Genomic DNA, 26,894 nt, shown 5'->3' on the forward strand with positions numbered 1-26,894 from the left:
GTAAAGGAAACAGTAGCCCCGCAGCTCCAGACACCTACTGTTGCTCAGGAATTCAGGGATTCAGTGTTTGAGAAAAGCTGCAAATCCGGATTTTATGTGAAATCCTAACTTTATAGTATTTTTGAAATACTGACACTTTATTAATTTTTTAAACCATTGAGTGGGTTCTTCTCCAGGTTCCAACTGTCTGGCAGCCCACCTGATTTAAATAAATATCTGAGCTATACACAGAAACATGTTTGCACACCCTCTGCACATCCTGAAATATATATACACATGTCCAGCCTTGCCCCTCATAAACAAAGCAATGTATGATACACAGCTGTAAAGACAGATATAGGACTATAGATAAGCATACATCTGTACATACCTGTGCATACACACAGGTAAGCATTTATAATCAGATAGGTGCACTGGAACTGGAATTCCTCAGAGTACACAAGGTGTTCTTGGGACTCAAAGCTCCAGTTGTGGGTTGAACGTGGGGTTCACTGAGCAATGAGCAAATGCATTTAGTGCTGCCTGTCTTGGCTCTGGGATGGCTGATGGTTGGGTGGGGCCAATCCTAGGACTGGATCACCCTGGAGTGCATGAGGGGGTCAGTTTCCTCCCGGATGTGGGTTCAGAGGTGCCGGTGGCCTACAACAAAGGCTCTTCTTTCTCTGCATCTCCTCTGCACCTCATATCTGAGAACTACTTTGGGAAGCTATTGGTGTTGCCCAAGGATGATCTGGTGTGAAAAGCATTGAGATGGGTGTTTGGAGGCTGTATTTTTTAGTAGCTCCATTATCTTGAGCAGTCACAGCCTTTGTAGGCCTCAGTTTCTTTATTGAATATCTAGGGGGTTTTGATGAAAGCATCTTAGGTGCTTTTTCTTCTAAGAACCTCAAGCTTAACAGGATCCTTTGTACATCTGCATTTTTTAGGCATGCATGTGCACCCCAGGAAACTCGCTTGTGCCCTTCCTAGTCAACCTCTGCCCCACCCTCACCTCTCCAAGGCAACCGCTGTGTTGATTTCTATCACTATAGTTTAATTTTGCCTGTTTTTGAATTTAATATAATTAGAATCATATGGTCCACCCCTGCCCCCCAACCCGCCCCACTCAGCGTAATGATTTTGAGATTTATCCATATTTTGGTATGTTTCAACAGCTTATTCTTTTTACTTTTGCTGAGTAGTATTCCATTGTGTCAGTCTACCACAATTTGTTGTCCATTCTCCTAGTGAATGGACATTTGGGTTTTTGTTTGTTGGTTGGTTGGTTTGTTTTTTGAGACAGAGTCTTTCTCTGTTGCCCAGGCTGGAGTGCAGTGGCATGATCTCAGCTCACTGCAGCCTCCACCTCCCGGGTTCAAGCGATTCTCCTGCCTCAGCCTCCCAAATAGCCAGGATTACAGACACGCGCCCCCAAGCCCAGCTAATTGTTGTATTTTTAGTAGAGACGGGCTTTCACCATGTTGGCCAGGCTGGTCTCGAACTCCTGACCTCAGGTGATTTGCCTGCCTTGGCCTCCCAAAGTGCTAGGATTACAGGCGTGAGCCACCGCACCTGGCTGGATGTACATTTTTATTAATTTTTGGATAAAACCTGAGCGTGGAATTGCTGAGCCATGTACTTAAGTGTATTTTTAAATTTCTGTGAAACCGCCAGAGTGGTTTTCCAGAGGCACTGTGCCATGGTCCACTTCCACCAGTAATGTTCGACAGTCCTGGCTGCTTCTGGCCATCGTCTTAAATAGGAATTTCTCTCAGTGTATGTGATACTTCGAACTTTCCAAGTTGAAGGATTATTAGTTCATAGGATTGAGACCTTAACCACCACTTCTTACCATAGCCCATACATTTCATAAATCATGTTTTTTGGTCATGACTAGATTCGGGGTTATTTGGTTATGAGCGATCTCTGTCTTGCTGATTTAGCTACTAACTTCAACTAGCTTTTTCTAAGTTGGTGTCCTAATTTCACCACTTTGCCACTGCATCTGACGTTTTTTTTTTCTGAGTGAGAGGATACGTACGAATTTCTGAGGCAAAACCTCTTTGGCCCCCTGTGTCTTTTCAGCACCTTGCTCTCTTGTTGCTCCATTATTATTGCCAGTTGTTTTTTTTGTTTTTTTTGGTTTTTTTTGAGATGGAGTCTCGCTCTGTCGCCCAGGCTGGAGTGCAGTGGCCGGATCTCAGCTCACTGCAAGCTCCGCCTCCCAGGTTCACGCCATTCTCCTGCCTCAGCTTCCCGAGTAACTGGGACTACAGGCGCCCGCCACCTCGCCCAGCTAGTTTTTTGTATTTTTTAGTAGAGACGGGGTTTCACCGTGTTAGCCAGGATGGTCTCGATCTCCTGACCTCATGATCCACCCGTCTCGGCCAGTTGTTTTTAAACAGCAGAATCCTTTAAAATTCTATCAACTGGGTCATGCTAAGTGAATAGACTAATTGCTTTAACTTGCAACTGCCTAGAAGTTTAAAAAGACAAGAAGCTAGAAAGTAAAAGATACATTATAATAATCCTGGTTGTTTCTATGCCCTTGATGTTTAGTTCCTCATGAAAACATGTTTTAGAAAGAATTTTTAAGTCAATATGGCCATACGTGGATTCTTGGATTTGCTTAGCTTGGTCCATGAGAAATATTGTTAAAGAGTACTTGACACTGATACTTGTTAAGTGGATCTTGTGAACATCGTAAGGAGTTTTTTGTTTTTTTTTTTTTTTTGAGACGGAGTCTTGCTCTTGTCCCCCAGGCTGGAGTACAGTGGCGCGATCTCAGCTCACTGCAACCTCTGACTTCCGGGTTCATGCAGTTCTCCTGCCTCAGCCTCCCGAGTAGCTGGGATTACAGGCACGCACCACCATGCCCAGCTAATTTTTGTATTTTTAGTAGAGACAGGGTTTCACCATGTTGGCCAGGATGGTCTCGATCTCCTGACCTCGTGATCTCCCCACCTCGGCCTCCCAAAGTTATGGGATTACAGGTGTGAGCCACCGCGCCCGGCCCATAAGGAGATTGTAAAATGTGAGTCCTAGCTGCAGGTAAGCTTGGGTTTGTTTAGTGGTGTGAGCTCCCTTGCTATGCCCTTTGCTCTTCTGGGCTGCTGGAGGGTGTAGTAATACTCCCACCTCCAGAAGTTGGACTTGGTGAGCCTTTATATCCCAGCGTGAATTGGAAAGAAGATGCAGGAGGTTTATCTCTATAGATGAGCTCTCATATGATTAGTCTAACACCTGGATTGCGCATTGCAGGGCAAACAGCTCCAGGCCCTCAGAGCCTCTCAAGGCATTTCAACACGGGGGTGATAATCAATGTTATGTCAATGGATCACCCAAACAGACAGAAAGATCACATTATGTTTTCTCTGTTTGAAAAGGTAAATACTGCACACATTTTGAAAATTTCAATGAAAATTGTTTGAGTTAAAAAGTTCTAATATTTAAAGAGTTAAGCTTTCATTTTCTGGAAGCCTTTGTGAACAGGGCTGGGTAGATGCGGCGGGCCCTGCATGTTCACTGCTCTTTGTAGCTTTTACAAATGACCTGCATCGTGCCATCCTCACTGTCTTCTCCCCACCAGGATGACAACTGGGGAGAGACCACCACGGCCATCACAGGCACCTCAGAGCACAGCATATCCCAAGAGGACATTGCCAGGATCAGCAAGGACATGGAGGACAGCGTGGGGCTGGATTGCAAACGCTACCTGGGCCTCACCGTCGCCTCCTTTCTTGGACTTCTAGTTTTCCTCACCCCTATCGCCTTCATCCTTTTACCTCCGATCCTGTGGAGGGATGAGCTGGAGCCTTGTGGCACAATTTGTGAGGGGCTCTTTATCTCCGTGGCATTCAAACTCCTCATTCTGCTCATAGGGACCTGGGCACTTTTCTTCCGCAAGCGGAGAGCTGACATGCCACGGGTGTTTGTGTTTCGTGCCCTTTTGTTGGTCCTCATCTTTCTCTTTGTGGTTTCCTATTGGCTTTTTTATGGGGTCCGCATTTTGGACTCTCGGGACCGGAATTACCAGGGCATTGTGCAATATGCAGTCTCCCTCGTGGATGCCCTCCTCTTCATCCATTACCTGGCCATCGTCCTGCTGGAGCTCAGGCAGCTGCAGCCCATGTTCACACTGCAGGTGGTCCGCTCCACCGACGGCGAGTCCCGCTTCTACAGCCTGGGACACCTGAGGTAAGAGGCAACATCCAGGAGGCAGAAAGGATGGCTGATGCCTTGCTGGGAGACAGCTGCTGTCTAGCACGGGAGGGGTGGCAACAGATGCCAAGAGCTAGGACCAGAGTCTGACCCTTTTCTGGTTTGGGGAAGAGATGCGAAGGTGGGGAGGGTTTCCATGTTTATTGAGTTTCTGGACTTCTAGATGGTGCGGGGCAGTTGCTGGCTCTCACCCGGGTTGAGGTTTTGCTGGGTCAAAGTTATTGGCAGCTCCCAAAAATGATGGAGAAAGGAGATGCATAGTGATGACTGCCTACTTTGACTCTGAAATTGGCCAATGGACAATGGATAAAGTGACCAACAGCTCCATTTTGTCCAAAATGTGACATGTGATTTACCATGCTGTCCCAGTGGAATCGTGAATTGTTCCTTTTTTCCCCACCCTCAGAGGCCTGGTTTGGGCAGTAAATTGTATGGTCATCCCAGGGACCCTCCAATAAAGAATCAGATGCAGGTTAGAGACTCCAAGTGTGTGAGCCGTGAGTGTTTTGAAAATGTATGCCTGAGAAAAAGTTAGAAGTCAGTTGGGTTGTTATACTTAAATCTCTGCACATAATCTCATTATTTTGTGGTTAAATAAGAGTGATTACCATCATTTTATTTGCTTCAAGGTAAGCACTTTATATAGATTGTATATTTAGTCTTCATAGAACCCCATGACCTAGGTGTTATTAATCCCCGTGTCACAGATGAAGAAACTAGGGCTTACGGAATTTACGTAATTGCACAAAAACATATGGCTAGCCTCATTTAGGATTCACTCAGATGTCGTGAGGCCAAGGCTGAGTGAATGCCCCCATAATGGCATCTCTCACTTTGTGGTTAGTGGCCTATTTTTCCATCTGTTTTCTTCCACAGACTATGAATGAGGCCAGGGGCCACCCTTATACCTCATGACATTCTCAGTGCCTGGCATGGAGCATGGACACAGTTGGCACTGAGATGGTCTCTGGGTGAATGCAGAGCCTGGGACATCTGACTTCAAAGCCTTTACCCTCTCCCAGGCGCTCTGCCTCCTTAGGCAGTATATGCTGATGTGTGTACCCTGCTTGGGGCAGGGTAGGCACTTAGTTCATTGCACCTATTACTGCTGTGATCATGTAGCTGGCAGAGCAGCCAAAATCAGCAAGGACACACCTTAGTGGGTATCAGAACAATCGGCTTTGTCATAGATTTGGCTGGGCTCCAGGGAGGTGGCTCAGCCTGTATTTGGAGTCAGGCCACGCTGCCAAACCGTCTTCATGTTGGTGTGTACCCTCTTTCATTCCTCTGGCTTGGCTTGTACTACGGGGATGGGATAATCTAGCATTCAAGGTTGCTGCCACCCTTGGTGGAAACTGGTGTCCAAGTCACATGTCTGTGTACCAGAAATCTGGGGTTTTGAGTCCTTCACAGATGCCTGTAGGGCTCTGAAGACAAGTAGGTCACCGTTTGCCACGTATTCATCTCAGAAGGCTTTCTTTCCCCATGTTTGGCGTCGGGGAATGACCAGCAGATTTGTGTTAAACATCTTGTGTTCAGAGCCCCGGACACATCAGGCTGGCTGCCTTCAGAGCTCTATCTCAGCACCTGTGACACTCACAGTCACTTGGAAAGAGACCAGCGCACCGCTGTCTGGTGGGCAGGTGCAGAAACAGGCCTGGGGTATAGGTGATGGGAACACAGGAGGACAGAGAATTTCAGATTGTGGCAGCAATAAAGCCAAGCAGGAGACAGTCTGTCTCAGAACAGGTTTTGCTGCAGTTAAAGCAGTAGAGAAAAATCTGGCTGTGGTCACGGTGGAGATGAGTGATACTTGGAGCTCTATATGTAAGTAGCCAAGACACTGGCCAGGAGTGAGGTCTGTGGTGGTTTTGATTTTTGGCCCTCAGCCCTAGTTGGTGTGAATTCCACCTGTGTAGGTGGGAAAGGGCAGGGCGTCTTCTCACCATAGGTCATCCAGGGTGGTGGGACTGACTTCCCCCCATGGGCTCCCACATTGCTCCTCCCTGTAAGACTGGTTGAGCTGCACACTGCAGCTGAGTGGGGCTGGAGAGGGGACAAACCAAACAGCCTGGGGAAAGTATGCCTGTGGCATGTTCAGAAAACGTAATTAGCAACAGCCCTTGCCTCTCACCACACAGTTCTGCTGGTCAGGGCAGAGCTGGACGGGAGAAGCCAGACTGATTGTGCTGCATGGCTCCCAGGCTTGCTGCAAACCTTTCAGTTTGCTCTCACCATGACCAACAACTGTCCAGGCTTTCAAAAACTCAAGTCAGTCACCCCAGCTCCCCAGGGAGACGTGAAAGGTGGCAAGTGCCCATCTGCCCTGGGGAGAGTGTTTTGAGGTGGTCCCCAGCCTCATCCTTTCAGCTTCTCTTTAGGGCCATTGGTTTTCCTCCTCTCCCTGCCTTTAATAAGGCCCCCTTTGTCCCTCTCGTGGAGAGCCTGGGTTAGGAGGTGGAAAGAATGGCTGGGGAAAGAGCGACATCTTTGCTGACAAATGGAGCCCTCAGGGAGAGCCAGATGCCCAAGTGACAGCCAGTCTGCCAGAGCTGGAGCAGGCTTGGCACCTTTCCTCCTGGCATTGTGTGGGCCTGGTCACCCGCTGATCCTTGGGCTAAATCTGGTCTGAACCCAGCAGTGGCTGGAAGAGTTACTAGGCCAGAAATACAACTTCTAAGGCCTTTTGTAAAGTGTAGAAACAGACAGGAGGGAAGAGGGAGCGGGAATAGACAAAGCAAGCCTCGGAAATCAGAATAGCAGGTCTCCATCAGACCCAGCAGAATCACAGGCTGTCGGCTCTCCCTTTATGTAAAGCCTTCACCGTGGCAGCAACCTATCGGGCTTAGGTGCCAAGTGATGGTGAGTTCTTTTTTATGTTTTCAAAGATGATTTTATCGAATTGACTGAGCTATTTTTGAGAATTGTCAAAAAGAATGTCTACTCTTTAGTTTCTTAAAGAAAATAGGCTTCTCGTTAGTTCATAAAAGGCACTTGCTGTGGCCCTGCTTGTTGGCAGGAATGAAGTTTTGGGCTTATTTGAAAACTTTCAAAAATGTAAAAAGTTGTTGCAGAAAGTAAGAGACCGTAAATAGATTGAGATACTTCCTACCCTCTGCCCAGTGCCCTAGGAGTTAGGAAAAGCTTTTCATAGGTTTGGACTCATTTGCCCCTCCTTGCTGCCCTGTCAGAGGTCAGAGCAGGTGGGGTAGAGGTATCCCCTCTTACAGTTGAGGTCCCCAAGCCCCAGGGTCAGAGACCTGCTCAAGGTCACAGGGAATCAGCACCTTCCTGTGCATCACACCCCTTACCCCACCGCACTCTCTACGGCATCCTGGTGTCTCACACAGTTGCTTTGTCATTTTCCATACACACCTTGCTCATCACTTTTCTTGACCCCGTTCTCACAATAAGTTGCTAACTTTTCCAGGATGTTACCAGAGACTAATGACTTTTGATATGACTTTATCTGAGGAGAAACCCGGAAGAATAGAAGAGCCTAAAAATTGGCATTCAATTATCGTAACCATTTTTCAGTTTTGAAACCTCTGAAGGGAAATACTGTGAACACTGGCGCAGACACTAGTGTAATTGACTGGTTGAATGTGAAATGGTAGAACAACAGAGACAGAAAAAGAAAACCTTAACGATAAACAATTACATAGTCTTTACTGGGTGCCAGGTGCCTTCTAATCTTTGTTTTTTTTTTTGGAGGGGGGATGGAGTCTCACTCTGTTGCCCAGGCTGGAGTGCAGTGGTATGATCTTGGCTCAGTGCAAGCTCCGCCTCCCAGGTTCACGCCATTCTCCTGCCTCAGCCTCCTGAGTAGCTGGGACTACAGGTGCCCGCCACCACACCCGGCTAATTTTTTTCTGTTTCTTTAGTAGAGACAGGATTTCACCGTGTTAGCCAGGATGGTCTTGATCTCCTGACCTCGTGATCTGCCCGCCTCAGCCTCCCAAAGTACTGGGATTACAGGCATGAGCCACTGCACCCGGCCGTACCTTCTAATCTTTTAACATGCAACTCAGTTTTCACAACAATCATGTGAGGTAGGTTCTGGTAGCCAGCCTCCTTTTCAGATGAGCAAACTGAGGCATGCGAGAGTCAGGTAAGTCTAAGGCCCCATTTGTGATTGTGGGATCCAGGATTTGAGCCCAGGCTCTCTGCTTCCAGAATGATCTTACCCATTTCACCATACTACCTCTGAATAGATAGGTTCGTGTTCACATCACTGCTTTAGGAACACGTGAACAAACCCAGAAGCATTTTTTGAGTGTTTCCCATGTGCCAGCCTGATTGCCAGCTATTTTTGTATACATTATTGTGTTTCACTTAACACAGAGCTTAGGGCTGGAACAGAGAATGTGGAGGATTGTCAAGATGGCTTGCACTCTTGAGATCCATTCCTTAGCTCCACTGGTTATTTTATTCACTCAGTTGACAAAGCTTGGTCCTTAAAGTCATAGCAGTAGGTTTGAGCCTTTGGTCAGACCTTTTTAACTTCCTATACTTCACATGTCTCAAAGAAGATATCTTTTATCTATTGTTGTGCAACAACTATCCCACCACTTAGTAGCTTAAAACAACCAATACAATATTTCTCACAATTCTGCAGCATGGATTGGGCTCAGCCAGGAGGTTCTTTAACTGATCCTGCCCATGGGCCTGTGTGATTATACTCACATGGTGAGTCAGCCAAGGCTGACTTTCTTTTCCTGTGTATTCTGTCCTCCTTCTTTTCCTATATATTCTCTCCTTCTCGTGGCCTCTGCGTGTTGTTTCCTCACCAGGTTGCTAGACTTCTTAAGTGGCAGTTCAAGGCTCCCAGGAGCACAAAAGCAGAAGCTCCCACCCAGGCCTTTCAAGGTCTGGGCCTGGAATTGTCCCAGTATTATTTCTACTGCATTCTCTTGGTGAAAGCAAGCCACAGCCCTATCCCACATTTAAGGGGAGAGGACGACACAAGACAGAGGCTACTAGGGCATAAAGGTCAATATCGCAGACTCCCACAACCACCTTGGACTCTCTTTCTCAGAGTCTGTTTATTCTTATTTTGCATATAGTTCTAACCAATTTAATTATTGATTTCTATACCTTAAAAAGCCCAGAAGTAACATGTTTTGAGGGGGAAAAGCGCTGCTTTAAGGAGGTATATGAACATCAATGAAAAATGATAGCTGATAGTCATCAACAAGGAGGGAGACAGAGAAACCACAAAAGCAGGTATGACTCAGCACTCTGGGAAACTTTCCACAGTGACCCATTCTGTAGCATATTTATATTTCTGAAGCTCCATTCTACCTAATTCTGCCAGCAGGTTTTAACCATTTGGGTTTTTAAGCTTCGGGGTCAAAGTTTTGGAGTCAGAAATGCTTCATTCATTGAGACTGAGAAAGAGTAGCTTATATATCGACACTGACCATAGACCTTGATTTTGTGTCCCCACCCAAATCTCATCTTCAATTGTAGTTCCCATAATTCCCACATGTTGTGGGAGGGACCCAGTGGGAGTTAATTGAATCACAGGGGCGATTTCTCCCATACTGTTCTTGTGGTAGTGAATAAGTCTCACAAGATCTGATGGTTTTGTAAGAGGAAGCCTTGTAAGAGGTGGCTCTCATTTTCTTTCTTGTCTATAAGATGTGCCTTTTGCCTTCTGCTATGATTGTGAGGCCTCCCCAGCCATGTGGAACTGTGAGTCCATTAAACCTCTTTTTCTGTATAAATTACCCAGTCTTAGGTATATCTTTATCAGCAGCATAAAAATGGACTAATACAGATCTTTTAATCAAAGACGTGGTAACTGATCACAGAACCACCTGTTCTTTCGAAGAAATGATCCTTGGATTGCTTTTCAAGCAATGGAAGTTTATGATTGTCACATTGTCAATTGTGATTATATTCAAGGAAGTGTTATGGACTGAATATTTGTAGTCCCCCCAGATTCATATGTGGAAGCCCTAACCTCCAGTGTGGCGTATTTGGAGATGTAGCCTCTAAGGAAGTAATTGAGGTTAAATGTAGTCAGTGTGGGGCCCTGATCCCATAGGACTGGCGTCCTTACAAGAACAGACATGAGAGAGCTTGCTCTCTCTGCATACACCCTTAGAAAAGGCTGTTTGAGGCCACAGAAAGAAGGTGGCCATCTGTAAGCCCAGAAAAGAGCCCTCAACAGGAACCACATTGGCTGGAGCCGTGATCTTGAACCCCTAGCCTCCAGAACTGTAAGAAAATAAATTTCTGTTGTTTAAGCTACCTAGTCTGTAGCATTTTGATAACAGCAGCCTGAGCTGAGACAGGAATATTACATACACTGGAGACTTTTTTTTTTTTTTTTTTTTTTGAGACGGAGTCTTGCTCTGTAGCCCGGGCTGGAGTGCAGTGGCCAGATCTCAGCTCACTGCAAGCTCCGCCTCCCAGGTTTACGCCATTCTCCTGCCTCAGCCTCCGGAGTAGCTGGGACTACAGGCGCCCGCCACCTCGCCCGGCTAGTTTTTTGTATTTTTAGTAGAGACGGGGTTTCACCGTGTTAGCCAGGATGGTCTCGATCTCCTGACCTCGTGATCCGCCCGTCTCGGCCTCCCAAAGTGCTGGGATTACAGGCTTGAGCCACCGCGCCCGGCCTTACTGGAGACTTTTGACCCCAGAGACTTTTGACCTGTTGAAATAGAGCTCATCTTGTCCTCTCTTCAGCTCATGCAGGCATCCTCCCAGCTTGTACGGGGGCCTTGCTTCCCTGGATTGAACTTTGATTTTCCAGTTTTAAGTGACAAAGGGAGAGTCTCTTAGGGAGGTTAAAGTTACTCCAGTAATTCCAGGATATTTCCAGCTCCTTTTGAAATCTTATGTTTGTGATTCTGGGTCAAGTAATGTCCAAGCCGGTGATTACATTACTGGTAGGCATGTCTCTCGTGCAGGGCCACGCCCTCCATCCCGTGTTCACGATGAGCACCAACGGTCTCCAAGAGCCCAGAGCCAGTGGCCGCAACGTTGGGAAAATTCTTAAATGACCATCAGTGGTTTTGACTCATGTTACTACGATCGTGGGTTCATATGCCATCTCATTTTTAGAAATGTGTGTTTTTGTACTCCTGTAATTACTTTTTAATGAAGATATTCTTCCAGTCCTCAGCCCCACTCTGTAGCAAAGCAAAGGACAAGAGCAAGTAAGGGCTAAAACATAGAGTGTGGAGGGTTTTGCTCAGGCCTTATTTTGCTGTGGGAGAATTTTGAAGGCAGGAGTGGAGCTGCCGTTTGTGGTTTGGTGCTGTGGTGCCTGTTAAAAGTGGCTTTAATGAGAGTGTAAGGTGCTGCACACTGAAGCCCTGTGTTTACTCAGCTGCCTCCTGCCAGCGGCCACAGCTGGGATGGCTTCCCTCGCACGGCGTCTGCCCACAGCCTTGCGCCGAGGCCCAGAGGACTCACAGGGAAAGGAGCTGGCAAAGGTGAAGCTGGTTTTCATGGTCTCCTTAGGAGCCCAGCCCCTGGGAGATGGGTCATACTCCCTGAATGCTGTGCTGTTGGTTTCCCTGGAGGCTGCAGGCCAGGCCCCGTATTCTCCACACTTACCACGAGTGGCCGGGTGTGACTTGACACAGTGTGAAAGTGGTGGGGTGCGAGTGCTCAGGAGGGCAAACAGCCTGCAGCCTCCTTTCCCCGGCTGCAAAGCTGCCACTCGGCTCTGCTCCGGCCCGGGTTTCGGGGAGCCAAGATCCACTTGGGCAGGCCGGAAGCCTCAGACTCCAGACTTCATGGTGTGCTCCTTCCTGCGTACTCACGAGGAAGAGACTAGGCAGTCCAGCATCCTGGGTCGGGTGGAGGTGTTTCGAGTCCATATCTAAATCTTTTTCTTAGAGCGCCCTAAGCAGGCCGCTGTCTTTGATCCCCATGGCTCTGTTGTTTATCTTGGTGTAATTCATCACTGTAATTTAAGACGTGGAGAGAGCAGAGTTCCCATCCCAGGCAGGGGAGGCACAGTGCAGGTTGGACTGTGCAAGGAAGTGGCAGCGTGGCGAGGTTTGTGTCGCGGCCTGCAAGCAGGGCTGCGTGCAGACTGTGGCAGAGCCAAGCCCCTCACTTGTAGGGAAGCGTGTCTCCTAGGTGCCCCGGTGGTGGAGGTCTGCCAGCATCTCTGTGCTGTGGGGAAGGCAGCCAGAGGGCTTCAGCCATAACTATCTCAGCCGCTCAGCAGGAGACCAGCAGTGTGTCTCTGCACTCAGAACTGCCATGGGCCGTGGTGTTAAGCCCAGGAGGGGTGTCCATGTTAACAACCTTGTATTGCTTAGTTGCTGAGACCAGAAGAACCAGGTCATTGCATGAGCTGTTAGCTACTTCTGGTTCTCACAAACTCCTCCCAGTGTTGATAGAGAATGGTGTCCTCCAGGCATGCCCTGGGTGTAGTTTTATTGGTATTATTAGGGACTCATGGAGAAGCGCTGTGGGTGTCCCCCACACTGCACTTTGGAGATCATTCTGTGATTCCCAAGTCCTGCTGATTCCACTTCCTTGGCGCTCTGGGATTAGATATCCTAGGCTGCCCATCTGCTTGTTCATCTTTCAGCGGAGATACCCTGCAGGGCTTGTCCACAGCTTGAATTTCAAAGCAAAAGCCAGGCATGCTTTCCAGCCTTCAAATATTGGTTCAGAGAATTCGGCTGCTGAAACTTCCGTGTACCTGAGGCACCAGCAGGCCCGGGACACGAGTGAATCCAGGTGGCCCGAGGAAGAGCCTTCCCACGGGCCTCAGCCGCCACACAGAGCCTCTGATCTGTTTCCCCTTGCAGAATGGGCAGTCTCCTGTGTCTCAAGACCTCAAGCAGAAACCTGTGGCCCTCCTCCTCTATCCTGAAAGTCCAACCAAGTCCAGGCCTTCGTTATGAGACCTGTTAGTAAACATGAGCTAATTCCAGTTTTTGCCCCTCTTTGTCTTTCTCAAGTTCCGAGGTGATCATTGCCCATTGTCTATGGGACTTGTGTAAGCTAACTTCCCAAATGCAGCTGTGAGACAAACATTTTAATTAAAAGGCAGAAGGGCCAGGAGATATAAACACTCATGTGCCTGGTTGTCAGTGAAGGCGGTGGCGTTCAGCGTCCAGGGGCTAATTATATTCTCTTCTCTGGGAGTCACACAAATATTGCCACAAATGGTCCTGACTGTCAGACTGAAGTCATTTATCTCCAAGTGTGGGGAGCAGTGAAGCCCATACATCCAGGTAGATTAGCTCTGACGGACTCTTCTGGGAAGTAGCAGGTGGGTAAAACTGAGAGCATCAGCTATTGCACCCTAGCTGGAGGTTTTCACAGAAAGCTGAATCAACTTGTATTAGGGGTTCTGCATTTTAGAATTTTCTCAAAGACCTAGGTTTGGGCCCTAAAATGCAGCCATCAGAGCAGGCACACCTTAAAAAGTAGGTAATGAGTGGCCTTAGTGCCTGGGCAGCCTTCAGTACTGGCCGCCTTTGGTTGTCCCTGTCCACTGACCCTCCTTCCTCCCACGCTTTCACCTTTGCATTCATCTGCAGCCTCAGTTACCATTGACCAGCCTGCCTCCACCCTTCCTTCCCTAAGTTCAAGTACATTAGTTTCCTAAGGCTGAAGTAACAGAGTGTAGCACAAACTGGATGGCTTAAAAGTTCTGCTTCTCAGAAAGTACAAAATATAGGTGTTGGCACAGCTGTGCTCCCTGCAAAGGCTCTAGGGAGGAATCTTTCCTTGCCTCTTCTTAGTTTCTGGTGGCTGCTGGCAACCCTTCATGTTCCTTTTTTTACGGCTGTGTCACTCCAGTTTCTGCCCCCATCATTACGTGACCTCCTCCGTGTGGGTCTCTGTTATGTCCTCTTTTTTTTTTTTTTTTTTTTTTTTTGAGACAGAGTCTTACTCTTTCGCCCAGGCGCGAATGCATTGGTGCGATCTCAGCTTACTGCAACCTCTGCCTCCCAGGTTCAAGCAATTCTCCTGCCTCAGCCTCCTTAGTAGCTGGGATTACAGGCACACGCCACCACACCCAGCTTATTTTTGTATTTTTAGTAGAGACGGAGTTTCACCTTGTTGGTCAGGCTGGTCTCGAACTCTTGACCTCAAGTGATCTGCCTCTGTCGGCCTCCCAAAGTGCTGGGATTACAGGCATGAGCCAAAGAGGCCTGGCCACCTCTTTTCTTATACGGATACCAGAATGACTCTACCTTAACTAAACATAACATCTGCAAAGACCCTGTGTCCAAATAAGGTCACATTCTGAAGTTCTGGGTAGATGCCCATTTTGAGAGACACTATTTGCCACTACAGGTTTCTCCAAGCTGTGCTGTCCTGTGACTGAACACTGACCCCGTTGCTCTATTGTGGATGTTTGGGAGGATTAATACCAGCCTGTTTCTGCTCACACTGCTTTCTCTGCCTGGAATTTGCTTTACAGCCTGTTGTCCATGGTGTGACCATCATTCATCTTGTAAGACTTAACGGTCCAGCTTTGCCCCCACTGTGGATGCCCAGCGGGAACACCATCCCCCTCTTCTTAGTGTACATGTTCTGTCATGGTCTCTGGATCACTTGACTGTACTTACTGTTTGAGTGGTGCTCACCACTGATTGGAGCGTAAGCCCCCGGAAGTTTTCATTTACATCCGGGTCACAGTACTGGAGACTTAGCAGGTGCTCACCATTTATAACTGCTTTTGATGGAGTTGGAGAGGCTAGTTATTAAGATTTTTCTGAATGTAGCATCCTTAGCTGGCTTTCAGGATAGTGACTGCATGCCCTTAAAGGAGATCTTTGCAGATTTTACTCTATGACAAGAAAACTTTTTAGTGCTTTTTCTGTCAGCATGTACTTAGGTAATGAGAAGAATGACCTGGCATATATTTGGGGAATTAGCATGCAAGAAGTTCTTTGACATTTTCCACATGTGAAGAAAGCTGTTTTTCTTGACCTAGCTGAAGGGATCAAATTCATATTTGAAAAGATGTGGCTAAAACTTGAAAAGGACTTGTCCATAGGGGATGTCTTCATCTCTTCTCCCTGCTCAGGGAGAAGTTGCAGGCCATAAAGTGTGAGGGCAACAGTCTGGATGAGCTCTAAAGCTCAATGTTAATTTCTGATTTTAATAACATGTAAGAGTACAAGTTTGATTGCAGAAGCCACAATCAAGTTCACAGGAGGGTGAATGAATGGGAAATAGAAGGGACTGTGTGTGCATCTGTGTGTATGTGTGCATGTGTGCACACATTTTTTTAGGCTTTGGTTCCTTTAGCTACAAAATAAGGGAGTTAAAATGGAGGTGGTTTATGGCCACAATTGTTTCCTTCAAGTATGTAATAGGCTTTCACGAGAAGGGGGGACTTGGGTTCAGAACAAAGCATTGGGTGAACCAGTGGTAGAACTGAAAGGTCATTTCAATGTGAAAATGAACTTTCTTTTCAAGCAAAGGCTGGATGTCATCTGGGAGCTTATAAAAAGAATTGGTATATGGATGCCAGGCACAGTGGCTCACGCCTGTAATCCCAGCACTTTGGTAGACTGAAATGGGTGGATCCGTTGAGGCCAGAAGTTTGAGCCAGCCTGGGCAACATGGTGAAAATCCGTCTCCACCAAAATACAAAAGTGAGCCAGGTGTGGTGGCATGTGCCTGTAGTCCCAGCTACTCTGGAGCCTGAGGCATGAGAATTGCTTGAACCTGGGAAGCAGTTAGCTGAGATTGCACCACTACACTCCATCCTGGGCAACAAAGGAGACTCTGTCTCAAAAATAAAAATAAAAATTGGCCAGGTTTGGTGACTCACACCTGTAATCCCAGCACTTTGGGAGGCCAAGGCAGGTAGATCATCTGACGTCAGGAGTGCAAGACCAGCCTGGCCAACAAGGCGAAAACCTGTCTCTACTAAAAATCAGCCAAGCATGGTGGCCTGTGCCTGTAATCCCAGCTACTCGGGATGCTGAGGCAGGAGAATTGCTTGAACCTGGGAGGCAGAGGTTGCAGTGAGCTGAGATATGCCACTGCACTCCAGCTTGGGTGACAGAGTGAGACTCCATCTCTAAATAAATTAATTAAATAATTTTTTAAAATAATTGATATATGGATTGGGAGATTGGACTGATAGACTCTTGATTTCTCTAATTCTTGAATCTCTGCTTGGGTGAACACTAAGATTCCTTCCATTTCTAAAATTTTGAGGTTCAGTATAAATTGAAGTGAGGTCATGCTTTTGTGCCTAGGGACTATGTGTATATTCTAGCCATCAACCAACCCCATCCCTGCTGCAAAATGTTCATGCTCATTATTAGTAATGCGATAATATTTTGTGTTTGTAGAATGCATTATAGTTTATAGATGCCTTCACTGTCATTATTTCATTTGCTCTTCTCAACAACCACATGCGGTAGTCAGTATTATCTCTTTATCAAAGGCCAAGGAAAAGGCCAAGAAAGGGGAAATGACTTATACAGGATTACAGGGTAGGTAGCAGGAGTCTAGACCTTCTGGGATCTAGTACTCCTTCTATAGTGGATGCCTCCCTATACATAGGTTTGATTTTCAGGAGGCTGAGAGTTGGCAGGAAGTACTGCATAAAAACAAAGAGTAGCATAGCTTTGTGGCCCCAGTCCCTAAGGAAGACTGCAGAGTGGACCCATCTTGGCTCATTTCCCATGGCAGTACCATCATGGTGGGCCTCTAGGGGAGGTTGGTACAGGCGCACATGGGATCAAGTTGGCCGCTTCAACATATATGGCCATATAAGCTCATGGTGGCTATCGTTTATGAGTTATTTACTTTGAATAAGCACTTTAAAATGTGTTATTTCATCTTCAGCATAGACCTAAACCAGGCGGGCTGCTCCTCTTTAGGAAGCAGGAAAGTGGAGGGCGAACTCCCAAGTCTCCAATATTTTTCCTGGTCTAAATGCCAACTAGCTTTGAAGTCTCAGAATGTCATAGAACTTGGAATCATCTCAATGGATATTTAAGCTCATGAGACTTAACCTGCCTTAGGGCGATGCCGACCTCAGCCAGCACCTGGTATACTTGGATCTCGCAGGCTGCTGCTGGAGGTTCTGAGTAGCTGCCTGTACCAGGCCTGCCCCAGTCAATTCATTAGCTTTTCAGTAAGACATTTTATGCCGCTGAGTATTTTGGAGCCCACTTATCTTGGTAAGCAGGGTTTTCTGTACTGTTCTTCCCATCCTGCAGATGAAGAGTATGAGGTTTGAAGAAGTGACTAATTCATTCAAGTTGAATGAATGAGGGAGAGAGCCTGGAGTCGTGTTGTCTGGGGCCAGAGTCTGTACCAATTGCACTGTGCGTGCCGTTTTCTGCAGCCTCTGTGCAGACTCAGACATGCACAGAGCATGGGGAGGCAGTGGATGGTCTAGGTATGCAGGGCATTAATTTGGTTTGTATTTTTTCCTTCAGAATTTATCTTTAAAAAATGTGTCTTTCAGATTTTTGTGCATTAACATTTGAACTGTGTTTTGAGATGCTTCTTTCCAGGTCTGTTTAAGAAATGTAGCCCAAGGGCGAGCCCCTCTTCTCTGTTGCCATGGCAGTCATATAACAGTTGTCAACAACACTGGAAGTGCTTTCGTGGTTGATTAGACACAAAAGACCACAGCCTTTCTCATTCCACCCTCTTTGTCTTGCAAAGAAAGTAGGCCAGTAGGCAATGTGGTCAGCAGTGAGTTTTAAATTAAAATGTAGCTGTCGGATTCCCTTAGACCTTTATGTAGACTCATTGCTGGTCTGTCTTTCCCAGGAGTTCAAGTTTGGACCAGCCTAGACCCAAGCCGGTTGAGGAGGTTTTTATGCATTGGTCTCAAGTGAATTTCTGTCACAACTAGGTGTACCTTCATGTGCTGTTTTCCACACATCTATGTGGTCTGGGAGAGGGTATTTCTTTCCTGGGGTTGTGACTAGGCAGCTATGTTGGCACGCGGCACCAGTTGAGCACAGAGTCCTCTATCTTGGGAAAATGCTCCTTGTCACAGGTTTCTGAGGGGGCTGAGTCTGCAGTCTATACTTCAGGCTCCCCCTGACAGCAATACAGGGGTCCTGTTTCTCTCTGAATGTAATGGTGATAACAGAGGGGGCAAGTTTCTAACCAACTTGATTTTTCTTGCTTCCCATGTTTCCCCAAGATTGTCTGGTCTAGAGATTGGGGTTTGTAGAAGGATTTGCTTTTGTTCATCTCTGGGGCCCTTTTTGCCTCTGAAAGTCCATGATTTTATGAAATACATATTCAGGACTGATCTTAGGCCTATGGGAATTCTAAGATTGCATGAACAGAGAAGCTAAGCCTGCAAGTATTATATACCCATGGAGGAACCAAAGGACGTGTCCCCTGTGTGTCAGGAATTTGCATAGGTGAGCTTGTTGAAGGGGCAAGACTACCTTCCTCGAAGACATCACAAGTCACGTGTCATCATCTTCGATACTGCAAGTTTAGGGACGGATCAGCGGGGCCTGGAGGATTCGAAAAGGCTTCCTGAAAGAAGCCAGTCCTGCGTTGGCTTTGTGGTTCCTTCCATATTTGGAGGGTGGAGAGGAATCGAGGCAGGAGGAATGCTGGGCGCTGACAGTGGTGGAGGGAATGGCTGCTCCCTGCGTCCTGGCCTCCTGGGGCTATGACCAAGGCCATGGCGTAGTAATTAGGAATGACTGATAGCCAGTAGCGAGGGAGAATGTAGAAAAAAATGTAAACAAAACAACCTCACCTATTCACACTTGCTGCAGCCTGGGACAGAGTGGGAATAGATGGCCTCCACCTCCTGATGGAACCCAGTGTCTTCACTGCATTATGTACATGGCACAGCTAAGTGTTAAGATGCGTAATCATCTGGAGTCATCATGAAGACTTAAATCATACATCACAGACCTCACTGTCTTCAAAACGATGAAGAAAGGCCCGGCACAGTGGCTCACACCTGTAGTCCCAGAACTTTGGGAGACCAAGGTGGGCGGATCACTTGAGCTCAGGAGTTCAAGACCAGCCTGGGCAACATGGTGAGACCCCGTCTCTTCTAAAAATATAAAAATTAGCTGGACGTGGTGGTACGTGCCTGTAGTCCCAGCTATTTGGGAGTCTGAGGCAGGAGAATCTCTTGAACCTGGGAGGTGGAGGTTGCAGTGAGCCGAGATTATGCCACTGCACTCCAGCCTGGGTGACAGAGGGAGACTGTCTCAAAAAATAAAAGATGAAGAAAGGCATATTGGATTTTATCCCAAAAGGTCACAACCATTTTATTTAAGTCGTGCACTTGAGTTATGTGTTTATTTAGTTACTTGGAAATTCTCATTCCCTAATATTGCTAGATATGCTGGGCATCAGACAGACCATCCTCTGTAGGTGAGAGCATGCACACTCTTGCAGGTGTTTATCAACTTCTCCCTGAGATCCCTTCAGCTCCAGCGTTGGCTTCTCAGCCTGGGAGCTGGCCAGGCTCTGAGTCATCCCGTTGCTTCTCTGAGAGGGCAGAGCCAGAGGGAGTGCAGGACGCCTGCGCTTTCCCTTTGTTTGGTATTTTTGAGCAAAGCCTCTCACTCCTTGGGAGGACTGTGAGAGCTGTGCCTGTGACACCCAGGGCTGGCATCTCACGGTACCCGCTCCCACCCTGGGCACTTCCTGGGACACCAGGACTTTGCTCTGAGGGGGCTGTCAGGTAGGCTGTGGACTTGGCTCATTTGGAGAGCTGGCCCATTTGGAGAGCATCTGCTGAGGCCCCATGCTGGAAGGCAGTGGGCCAGGAGCCCTGCTGGAGACAGAAGCCACTGCTCGGGGCAGTGCAGTGCATCGCACTCACAGGGTGGAGGGTGAGAGACACAGCCAGGAGGCTTCGACCCAGCCATCCCCTCACCGGCCCCAGCTGAATTAGTGGGATTCCCTTGGCCCCTCTTCACAGCCTCGCTGAACAGAAAACCAAAACTCAGCAACCACAAGACAGTTTTGAGTTGGAGATGGTTCTGAGGAGAACTGATGATTGCCTTTTAATTTTTAAATTTAGATCAAGGTAATACTTTTCTATTGGGAATCCAGGGACCTGGAGATGTTTCTGTATCATTAGAGGAGGGGATGAAGTGGGTTTGAACCCTAGTGGGTGTGTGTGTGTAAACTGAGTCTTACAGCCATGCAGAGGGGCTCCTTGCCTCCCAAAGCCCAGGCACTCTGGAAAAGGCACACACAGGGCTGAGAGCTGAGCTAGGCACACCAGGGAGCATGTATGTGTGTGTGTCTGTGTGTGTGTGTGTGTGTCTCTGTGTGTGTGTGTATGTGTGTAGAGAGAGAGAGCAGGGAGAGGGCTGCGATGAATATCTGGATGGGGTAGGAATAAAAAAACACTTGCCTCTCTGGAGAATGCCGTGGACAGGGGGCAAGGACAGGGTTGGAGCCACATTGACTTGGAGATTGCTAGGTGAGACTTTCAGGGCAAGCAGAGTGGACTTCTGCAGGAAGAGCTCTCGTGACACACAAATCTCCACACAAGGCCACCTCCTCAGGAAGGCTGCACCCTGTCCCAGGCAGCCAGAAGCTCTTCTCCGTGGTTACTTAGACCCACGTGTTCCAGCATGAGAGCACACTCACTGTCATGGGGTTCATGCTCCATGTACTGACTAAGGAGGAGCTCCTTCTGTCTATCTTGATATTCCCAGGGCTTAGCAGACACAGGCACTCAAATATGGAATGACGAGTGAGCAACTGAGTTAATTGAATGATCAAAATTTTTGAAATGCAGATTTGCTGTTAGGAGTCTTAGCTTTACTTCCATTATGCAAAGTTGGTCTCACCAGATTTCCCCTGATAGTGTTCCCCAGCCTCACATGACTGTACATTATCTAGGACAACGTTAAGTACCAACTGAATACAGGCACTGCCGGGGATATAACTCAGAAAGCTTTGCCGTGATTCTGCTCTTAAGCAGGTTAGCTGACTGACTTCCAGATTCAACTCTGTTAAAGTCTTGAAGCAGAGCTCCAAGGGGAGCCAAAGGGGTGGGTCGACAGAATTTCCAGCAGATGGTTTAGGAGCTCCCTTGCCTTGGTGTGAAGTGAAGATCCCTGAGCCACCCTGAGAGTGTTGGAACACAGTGCGGTCATCCAGGAATCAAAGGGAGCCCCGTCCTGGTGCTCCGGCTACTGCAAATAATCCTTGTAAGCCGATCTGCTTAGCAGAGTACTAGAAAGGAAAATCTAAAGGGCAAGATAAAAATATATCTGTGGTATTTAACATGGTGGTGGTTGGAGATGTCAGCACGTACACTGTTATACAGAGGCTGCATGTTACCGGAAAGCCCAACTTGGAGGTTTGTAAATCATATCAGAGTTCCAGGTCTCCTACTTACTGACTGCATGCTGTTGTGCAGGTCATAGATTTTTGAGCCTCAATTTTCTTACCTCGAATGACTGAGGGTGAAATGAGAATCAGATATGTGCAGGCCCTTGCTGTATCATTGCAAGGTGTTCTTCAAAGTGGCAAGTGTCATGCACCGTAGACCAAGAGCATATTCTTTTGCTGTCTAGACTCATTTCCAATTGTAAGTGCCCTCCCACATCCTCTCTCCCACTTGTTGATGGTACCTGTTCTTTGTTCTCCTGCTGCTCTCTGACAACCAAGCAGAGGATAGGTTGGAGACCTAGAATATCAGAACATGGATAGTCACCTTCATACCCCTCTGCCAAAGGCCAGAGATAGCAGTCCAAGGGGCAGGGGGACCCAGAAAGATCAGGTGGTCTCAGTGGAGGCCCTCTTTTTTTTTTTTTTGAGACTGAATTTCATTCTTGTCCAGGCTGGAGTGCAATGACGCAATCTTGGCTCACTGCAACCTCCGCCTCCCAGGTTCAAGTGATTCTCCTGTCTCAGCCTCCCGAGTAGCTGGGATTACAGGCATGTGCTACCATGCCCGGGTAGTTTTTGTATTTTTAATAGAGAGGGGGTTTCATCATATTGGTCAGGCTAGTCTCAAAGTCCTGATCCACCTGCCTCAGCCTCCCGACATGCTAGGATTACAGACGTGAGCCACCGTGCCCGGCTGAGGCCCTCTTAAGTACACTCTGCCCTGGATGGCTGCAGTTGTTCTGGTCTGTATAAAACTTAAGTTCCAGGATTCCTCATACCCAGGGGCACCGAGGCCTACGGAACAAAATCTTGAATGAGGACCTTAGAAACGTGAATCTATACTTTGTTCTTTCACTTATTAGCCCTGCAACCATTAGTAAGCCTCTTGCCCCTTTGGGGGGTTCCTCAGTTTCTTCTTTTGTAAACCGAGGAAAAATAGAAAAAGTTCTTGGGTGCCTAAAACTAAATATAAGTTATGAGTTACAACTTCTTCCTCTTTCAACAAAGGGCTAGATGGAATGCGGCTAATCACAGGTCCAGGAGAGGGCACAGAAGCCACTTGGCCATGGGGCTTAGTTTCAGCTTTAAGTTCTCATCCTGGAGACCAGAGGTGTGGTAGAACCCAGTGGACTTCTGTATGAGATTATCTTTGATGTTGTGTTCCTCCAAAAGAGGATTTTTCATTTAGGACCTGCGTATTCAGTGAAAAAGCTTTGCATTAATTTTGTTCTTTTTTTCTCAGTATCCAACGAGCAGCACTGGTGGTCCTAGAAAATTACTACAAAGATTTCACCATCTATAACCCAAACCTCCTAACAGCCTCCAAATTCCGAGCAGCCAAGCACATGGCCGGGCTGAAAGTCTACAATGTAGATGGTATGTGCCTTGAAAGGGTGTCTGCAGTGCTCATAGGGGCACAGTTGGGTGACTATTTAAGCTTCATGGTATGTTTGGTTCTGCTTCCTCTCTGGGCCTACCTTTATGGTACATTCTCGTTTCAGAACAATTTCTGTATTTTATGTAGGCAGACACATTTTTAGAGAAGTGTTGATTTACCATCTACCTATGTGGGAAGCCTGTTCATTTTGGGATTTTATGATTGAAAACAGCAGTGGTGTGTGTTTCCTGCCTTCTGCCAGGCTCACCTTATATTGGAAGCTATTAGGAAAGGGTTGCTTTTCAAAATTTGTGCACATTACCCACAGACTCAGAAAGCTACCTAAATCATTAAGACTAGAAATCTCAGTAGTTCAGGCATCTGGTGAGATACCTACAGGCACTTCTTACTCGTGGCTAGGAGCCGGAGTTGAGTGGGTGGCAGGAGGCTGGAGGCCAGGCTGGGTAAGTCCAAGCTATGTTTCAGGGTATCAGATGGTTAAGTGCAAGAAACAGGATGCGGTGTCATTTCTTACTGGGTACATTGGGTGAGGGCAAGAACTTTACAAACCCTCGGAGAGGATTATATTGTCAACAAGTCAAGTGATTTATATACAGTGTCAATTTTTGGTGGTAATATCCTCGCAGTTATGTAATTGTTTATTTTTTGGCTATATGAGGTGTGAGCTCCCTCACGAAGCCTGAAGGATTGATAAATTTAATCTGTAATCTGAAAACTTAGCAAAGATTCCCACTAGTGAAACCAAGTCATCAGCCAAGTAGATCATCCATAAGAAAGCCGGAAATCTGCCTATGTTTCTGAAAAGTTAAGGTGGTCAATGGTTAGGACAGGACAGGACTTCTGAGTCTGTATTCATTAATGGGTCATTAATATTGGTATTTCCTGTAAAAGTTATAGCTGCCATGACATGCCAGCATAGCTTGCTTTCCATTGTAGACTCAGTGTCTCATGTCCTTTGACTTTCTTTTTTGTCTGTCTGTCCTTGTTCTCCCCATCCCTCTCATTCTGTCTCATTGTCTTGTTGCTGAAATTTGATGTCCCAGCTGCCCTTATGGCCAAACTGAAACTTTATGTAACAGATGGTAACTTCCTCAGCACACTCTGTGTGTTGTTTTTGGCCAACATTTTAATTGTCAAGCATTCTTCATCCCCTTCTGAGTTCTTTTTCCATTTCCACTGACCAGATTGGGGTTTAGGGAGATTCCTCTGCTCTCTTGCCTTGGACATAGTGAATGCGGATCCGGGGCACAGTTCACCCTCCTGGGAAGTGACCTTTAGGATTTGTGTATGTGTGTTTCATAGGGGGTGGGTAGACAACATTGACAGATTGCAGTACTAGTTTTCTGCTCTGTTTCCCAGCCTCGTGGTATTAACACTATTCTTTCACTGTCCTTTCCCCAAAGGCCCCAGTAACAATGCCACTGGCCAGTCCCGGGCCATGATTGCTGCAGCTGCTCGGCGCAGGGACTCAAGCCACAATGAGTTGTATTATGAAGAGGCCGAACATGAACGGCGAGTAAAGAAGCGGAAAGCAAGGTATACTGCCCTCCTGATGCCAGTACCCTCTTATAGACTTTTAAATTTTTATTTTATTTATGTATTTATTTATTTGGAGACAGAATCTCACTTTGTTGCTCAGGCTAGCGTACAGTGGCAAGATCTTGGCACACTGTCACCTCTGCCTCCCAGGTTCCAGCGATTCTCGTGCCTCAGCCTCTCACGTAGCTGGGATCACAGGCGCCCACCACCACGCGCAGCTAACATTTGGTATTTTTAGTAGAGAAGGGGTTTCGCTATGTTGGCCAGACTCTTCTCAAACTCCTGACCGTAAGTGATCTGCCTGCCTCAGCCTCCCAAAGTACTGTGATTACAGGCGTGGGCCACCATGCCCGGCCTCTTGTAGACTTTTAATCTTTCCTTTTTTACCGCTAGAATGAGGTTTCTGTTTAAAAACATGACCTGTGGGGACACCTTTGGAGTGCACCTTGCTCCAGTGTTTCTTAAACTGAAGCCTGTATGAGCATCACTGGGAGGGCTGTTCAAATATAGGATGCAGGTTCCAGGCTCTGCCTGCACAAGCCCTACTCAGTAGGTGTGGAGTTGGGCCCAAGAAATGGCATTTCTAACAGATTCCTGGGTGGTGCTGCTGCTCCTGGCCCCCTGCCCACACTTGAGTGGGCCTGTTCTGCACCCCTGGACCCTTGCTGGTGTTCACCATCAGGTCATATTCACTGAAGGGAACAGAGGTGCATTCCATCATGTGTGCTGTGCCTCTTCCTGTTTCCCAGGGGCTGCTAGTGTGGGTGGCTGGACCAGGGAGCACACAGCTCTGCTTCTTTGCAGGGCTGCTTCTGCACCACCAGCCACCTCTCTCTGTACAGAGCCTTTTATAGCCAGTTGGAGAGGCCTTAGAACTCTTTTCATCTAACCATTGCAGAGATGAAAAAAGGACTTAAGTGCGTTTCCCAAGCTCATTGGTGGCAGAATTGAGAACAGAGTTCATCTCCCAGTCCCGGGGCTCCTTCCCCCCGACGCCTGGGGCCCCTGTTCCACATGTTATTTTTGCTGTTGCTTTTCTTTCTCCCTTCCTTCCTCTCCACCCTCTGGGGGACAGCTAAGGAAGGATGCAAGCAGCGTGATTGGGCCTTGAATATGTTGGCAGGTCAGGCCGCAGCAGGGTGGACAAGTGTCATTCTATTCACTCACCCTGTGGCAGGCACCATCCTAATTACTTAGTGTTGCATCACCTTCTAGGCTGGTGGTTGCAGTGGAAGAGGCCTTCATCCACATTCAGCGTCTCCAGGTCGAGGAGCAGCAGAAAGCCCCAGGGGAGGTGATGGATCCTAGGGAGGCCGCCCAGGCCATTTTCCCCTCCATGGCCAGGGCTCTCCAGAAGTACCTGCGCACCACCCGGCAGCAGCACTACCACAGCATGGAGAGCATCCTGCAGCACCTGGCCTTCTGCATCACCAACGGCATGACCCCCAAGGTGCGCTGCTCCGGGCGGGCTCTGCCACCGTCATCCTGGCTTGTCACTGAGCTTGGCCAGTTGAATTTTAGCGTGTTACTAGAAGTGATAAAATCGAAAGGCTTCTCTAAAATGTCAAGTAATAAGAATTAGTGATTCTCGCTTACTTTATACTATGTTAGTACAATTGTTTTTTTAAATGTGCCTTTTGAAGGCCTCTGGATTCTAACAGAGGAGAGAATTTCACTTGCAGACAGTACGGAATGGTGATTGGAGACAGTACAGAATAGTGATTAGGGGTGCATTGTGGACTCGGGAGCGGAACTGATTCATTCTAACCTGGGTCCTCCACCAACTAGATGTGTAACCTTGGGCAGATGGCAATAGCTCTGTGCCTCAGTTTCCTAACCTGTTAATTGGTTAGGATAATACTAGTAACTATCTCATTTGTACGTTTTGGGAACTGAAAGAGTTAATTCATGTGAAGTGCTTGAAACGGTACCTGTCATATGATGAGGATGGACTAAATAGTTCTTATTATTATTGGTAAAAAATAGAATGGCATGAACCCAGGAGGCGGAGCTTGCAGTGAGCCAAGATCGCACCACTGCACTTCAGCCTTCAGCCTGAGCGACAGAATGAGACTCCATCTTAAAAAAAAAAAAAAAAATGCCATCAGGCATTTTGGGCATTACAGAATGAGTTTTACTGAGTGGTCTTTTAGATTACGATATTTAGGACACCTTAAGGAGTGTTACAAGAAACAGCCAGGTATCTAATAGAGGGTTGTGGCCAAGGAGGCAAAATAGAGTAAAGATATAGCAATTGACTTCTCTACAGAGAGGTGGGTTCAAATCCTAGCTCCCCACTTAATTGGTTTGTGACTGTGCTCAAATTATTCTACCTTCTATTAGATACATGTCTGTTTCTTGTAATATCCCTAAAGTGTGCTAAATACCATAATCTAAAAGACCATTCGGTAAAACTAACTCTGTAACGCCCAAAATGCCT

At 47.2% G+C, this 26,894-nt stretch overlaps 2 protein-coding genes across 4 annotated transcripts in view; one reads left to right on the forward strand and one right to left on the reverse strand.

Moving 5' to 3' along the window:
- The window catches only part of NGF (nerve growth factor), a 1,213,865-nt gene that overhangs the window by 364,281 nt on the left and 822,690 nt on the right, over positions 1-26,894 (reverse strand). The gene's annotated exons all lie outside the window — the stretch shown is intronic.
- Positions 1-26,894, forward strand: part of VANGL1 (VANGL planar cell polarity protein 1) — a 54,213-nt gene that overhangs the window by 18,326 nt on the left and 8,993 nt on the right. Inside the window, exons 4-7 of the mRNA XM_050748207.1 lie at positions 3,569-4,176; positions 22,760-22,893; positions 24,319-24,451; positions 25,670-25,904. Of these exons, the coding sequence (XP_050604164.1) occupies positions 3,569-4,176; positions 22,760-22,893; positions 24,319-24,451; positions 25,670-25,904 (1,110 nt within the window). The remainder of the gene's footprint in view (positions 1-3,568; positions 4,177-22,759; positions 22,894-24,318; positions 24,452-25,669; positions 25,905-26,894) is intronic.

This window comes from Macaca thibetana, chromosome 1, assembly GCF_024542745.1.
Source record: "Macaca thibetana thibetana isolate TM-01 chromosome 1, ASM2454274v1, whole genome shotgun sequence".
In the NCBI taxonomy this organism is placed as follows: domain Eukaryota; kingdom Metazoa; phylum Chordata; class Mammalia; order Primates; family Cercopithecidae; genus Macaca; species Macaca thibetana.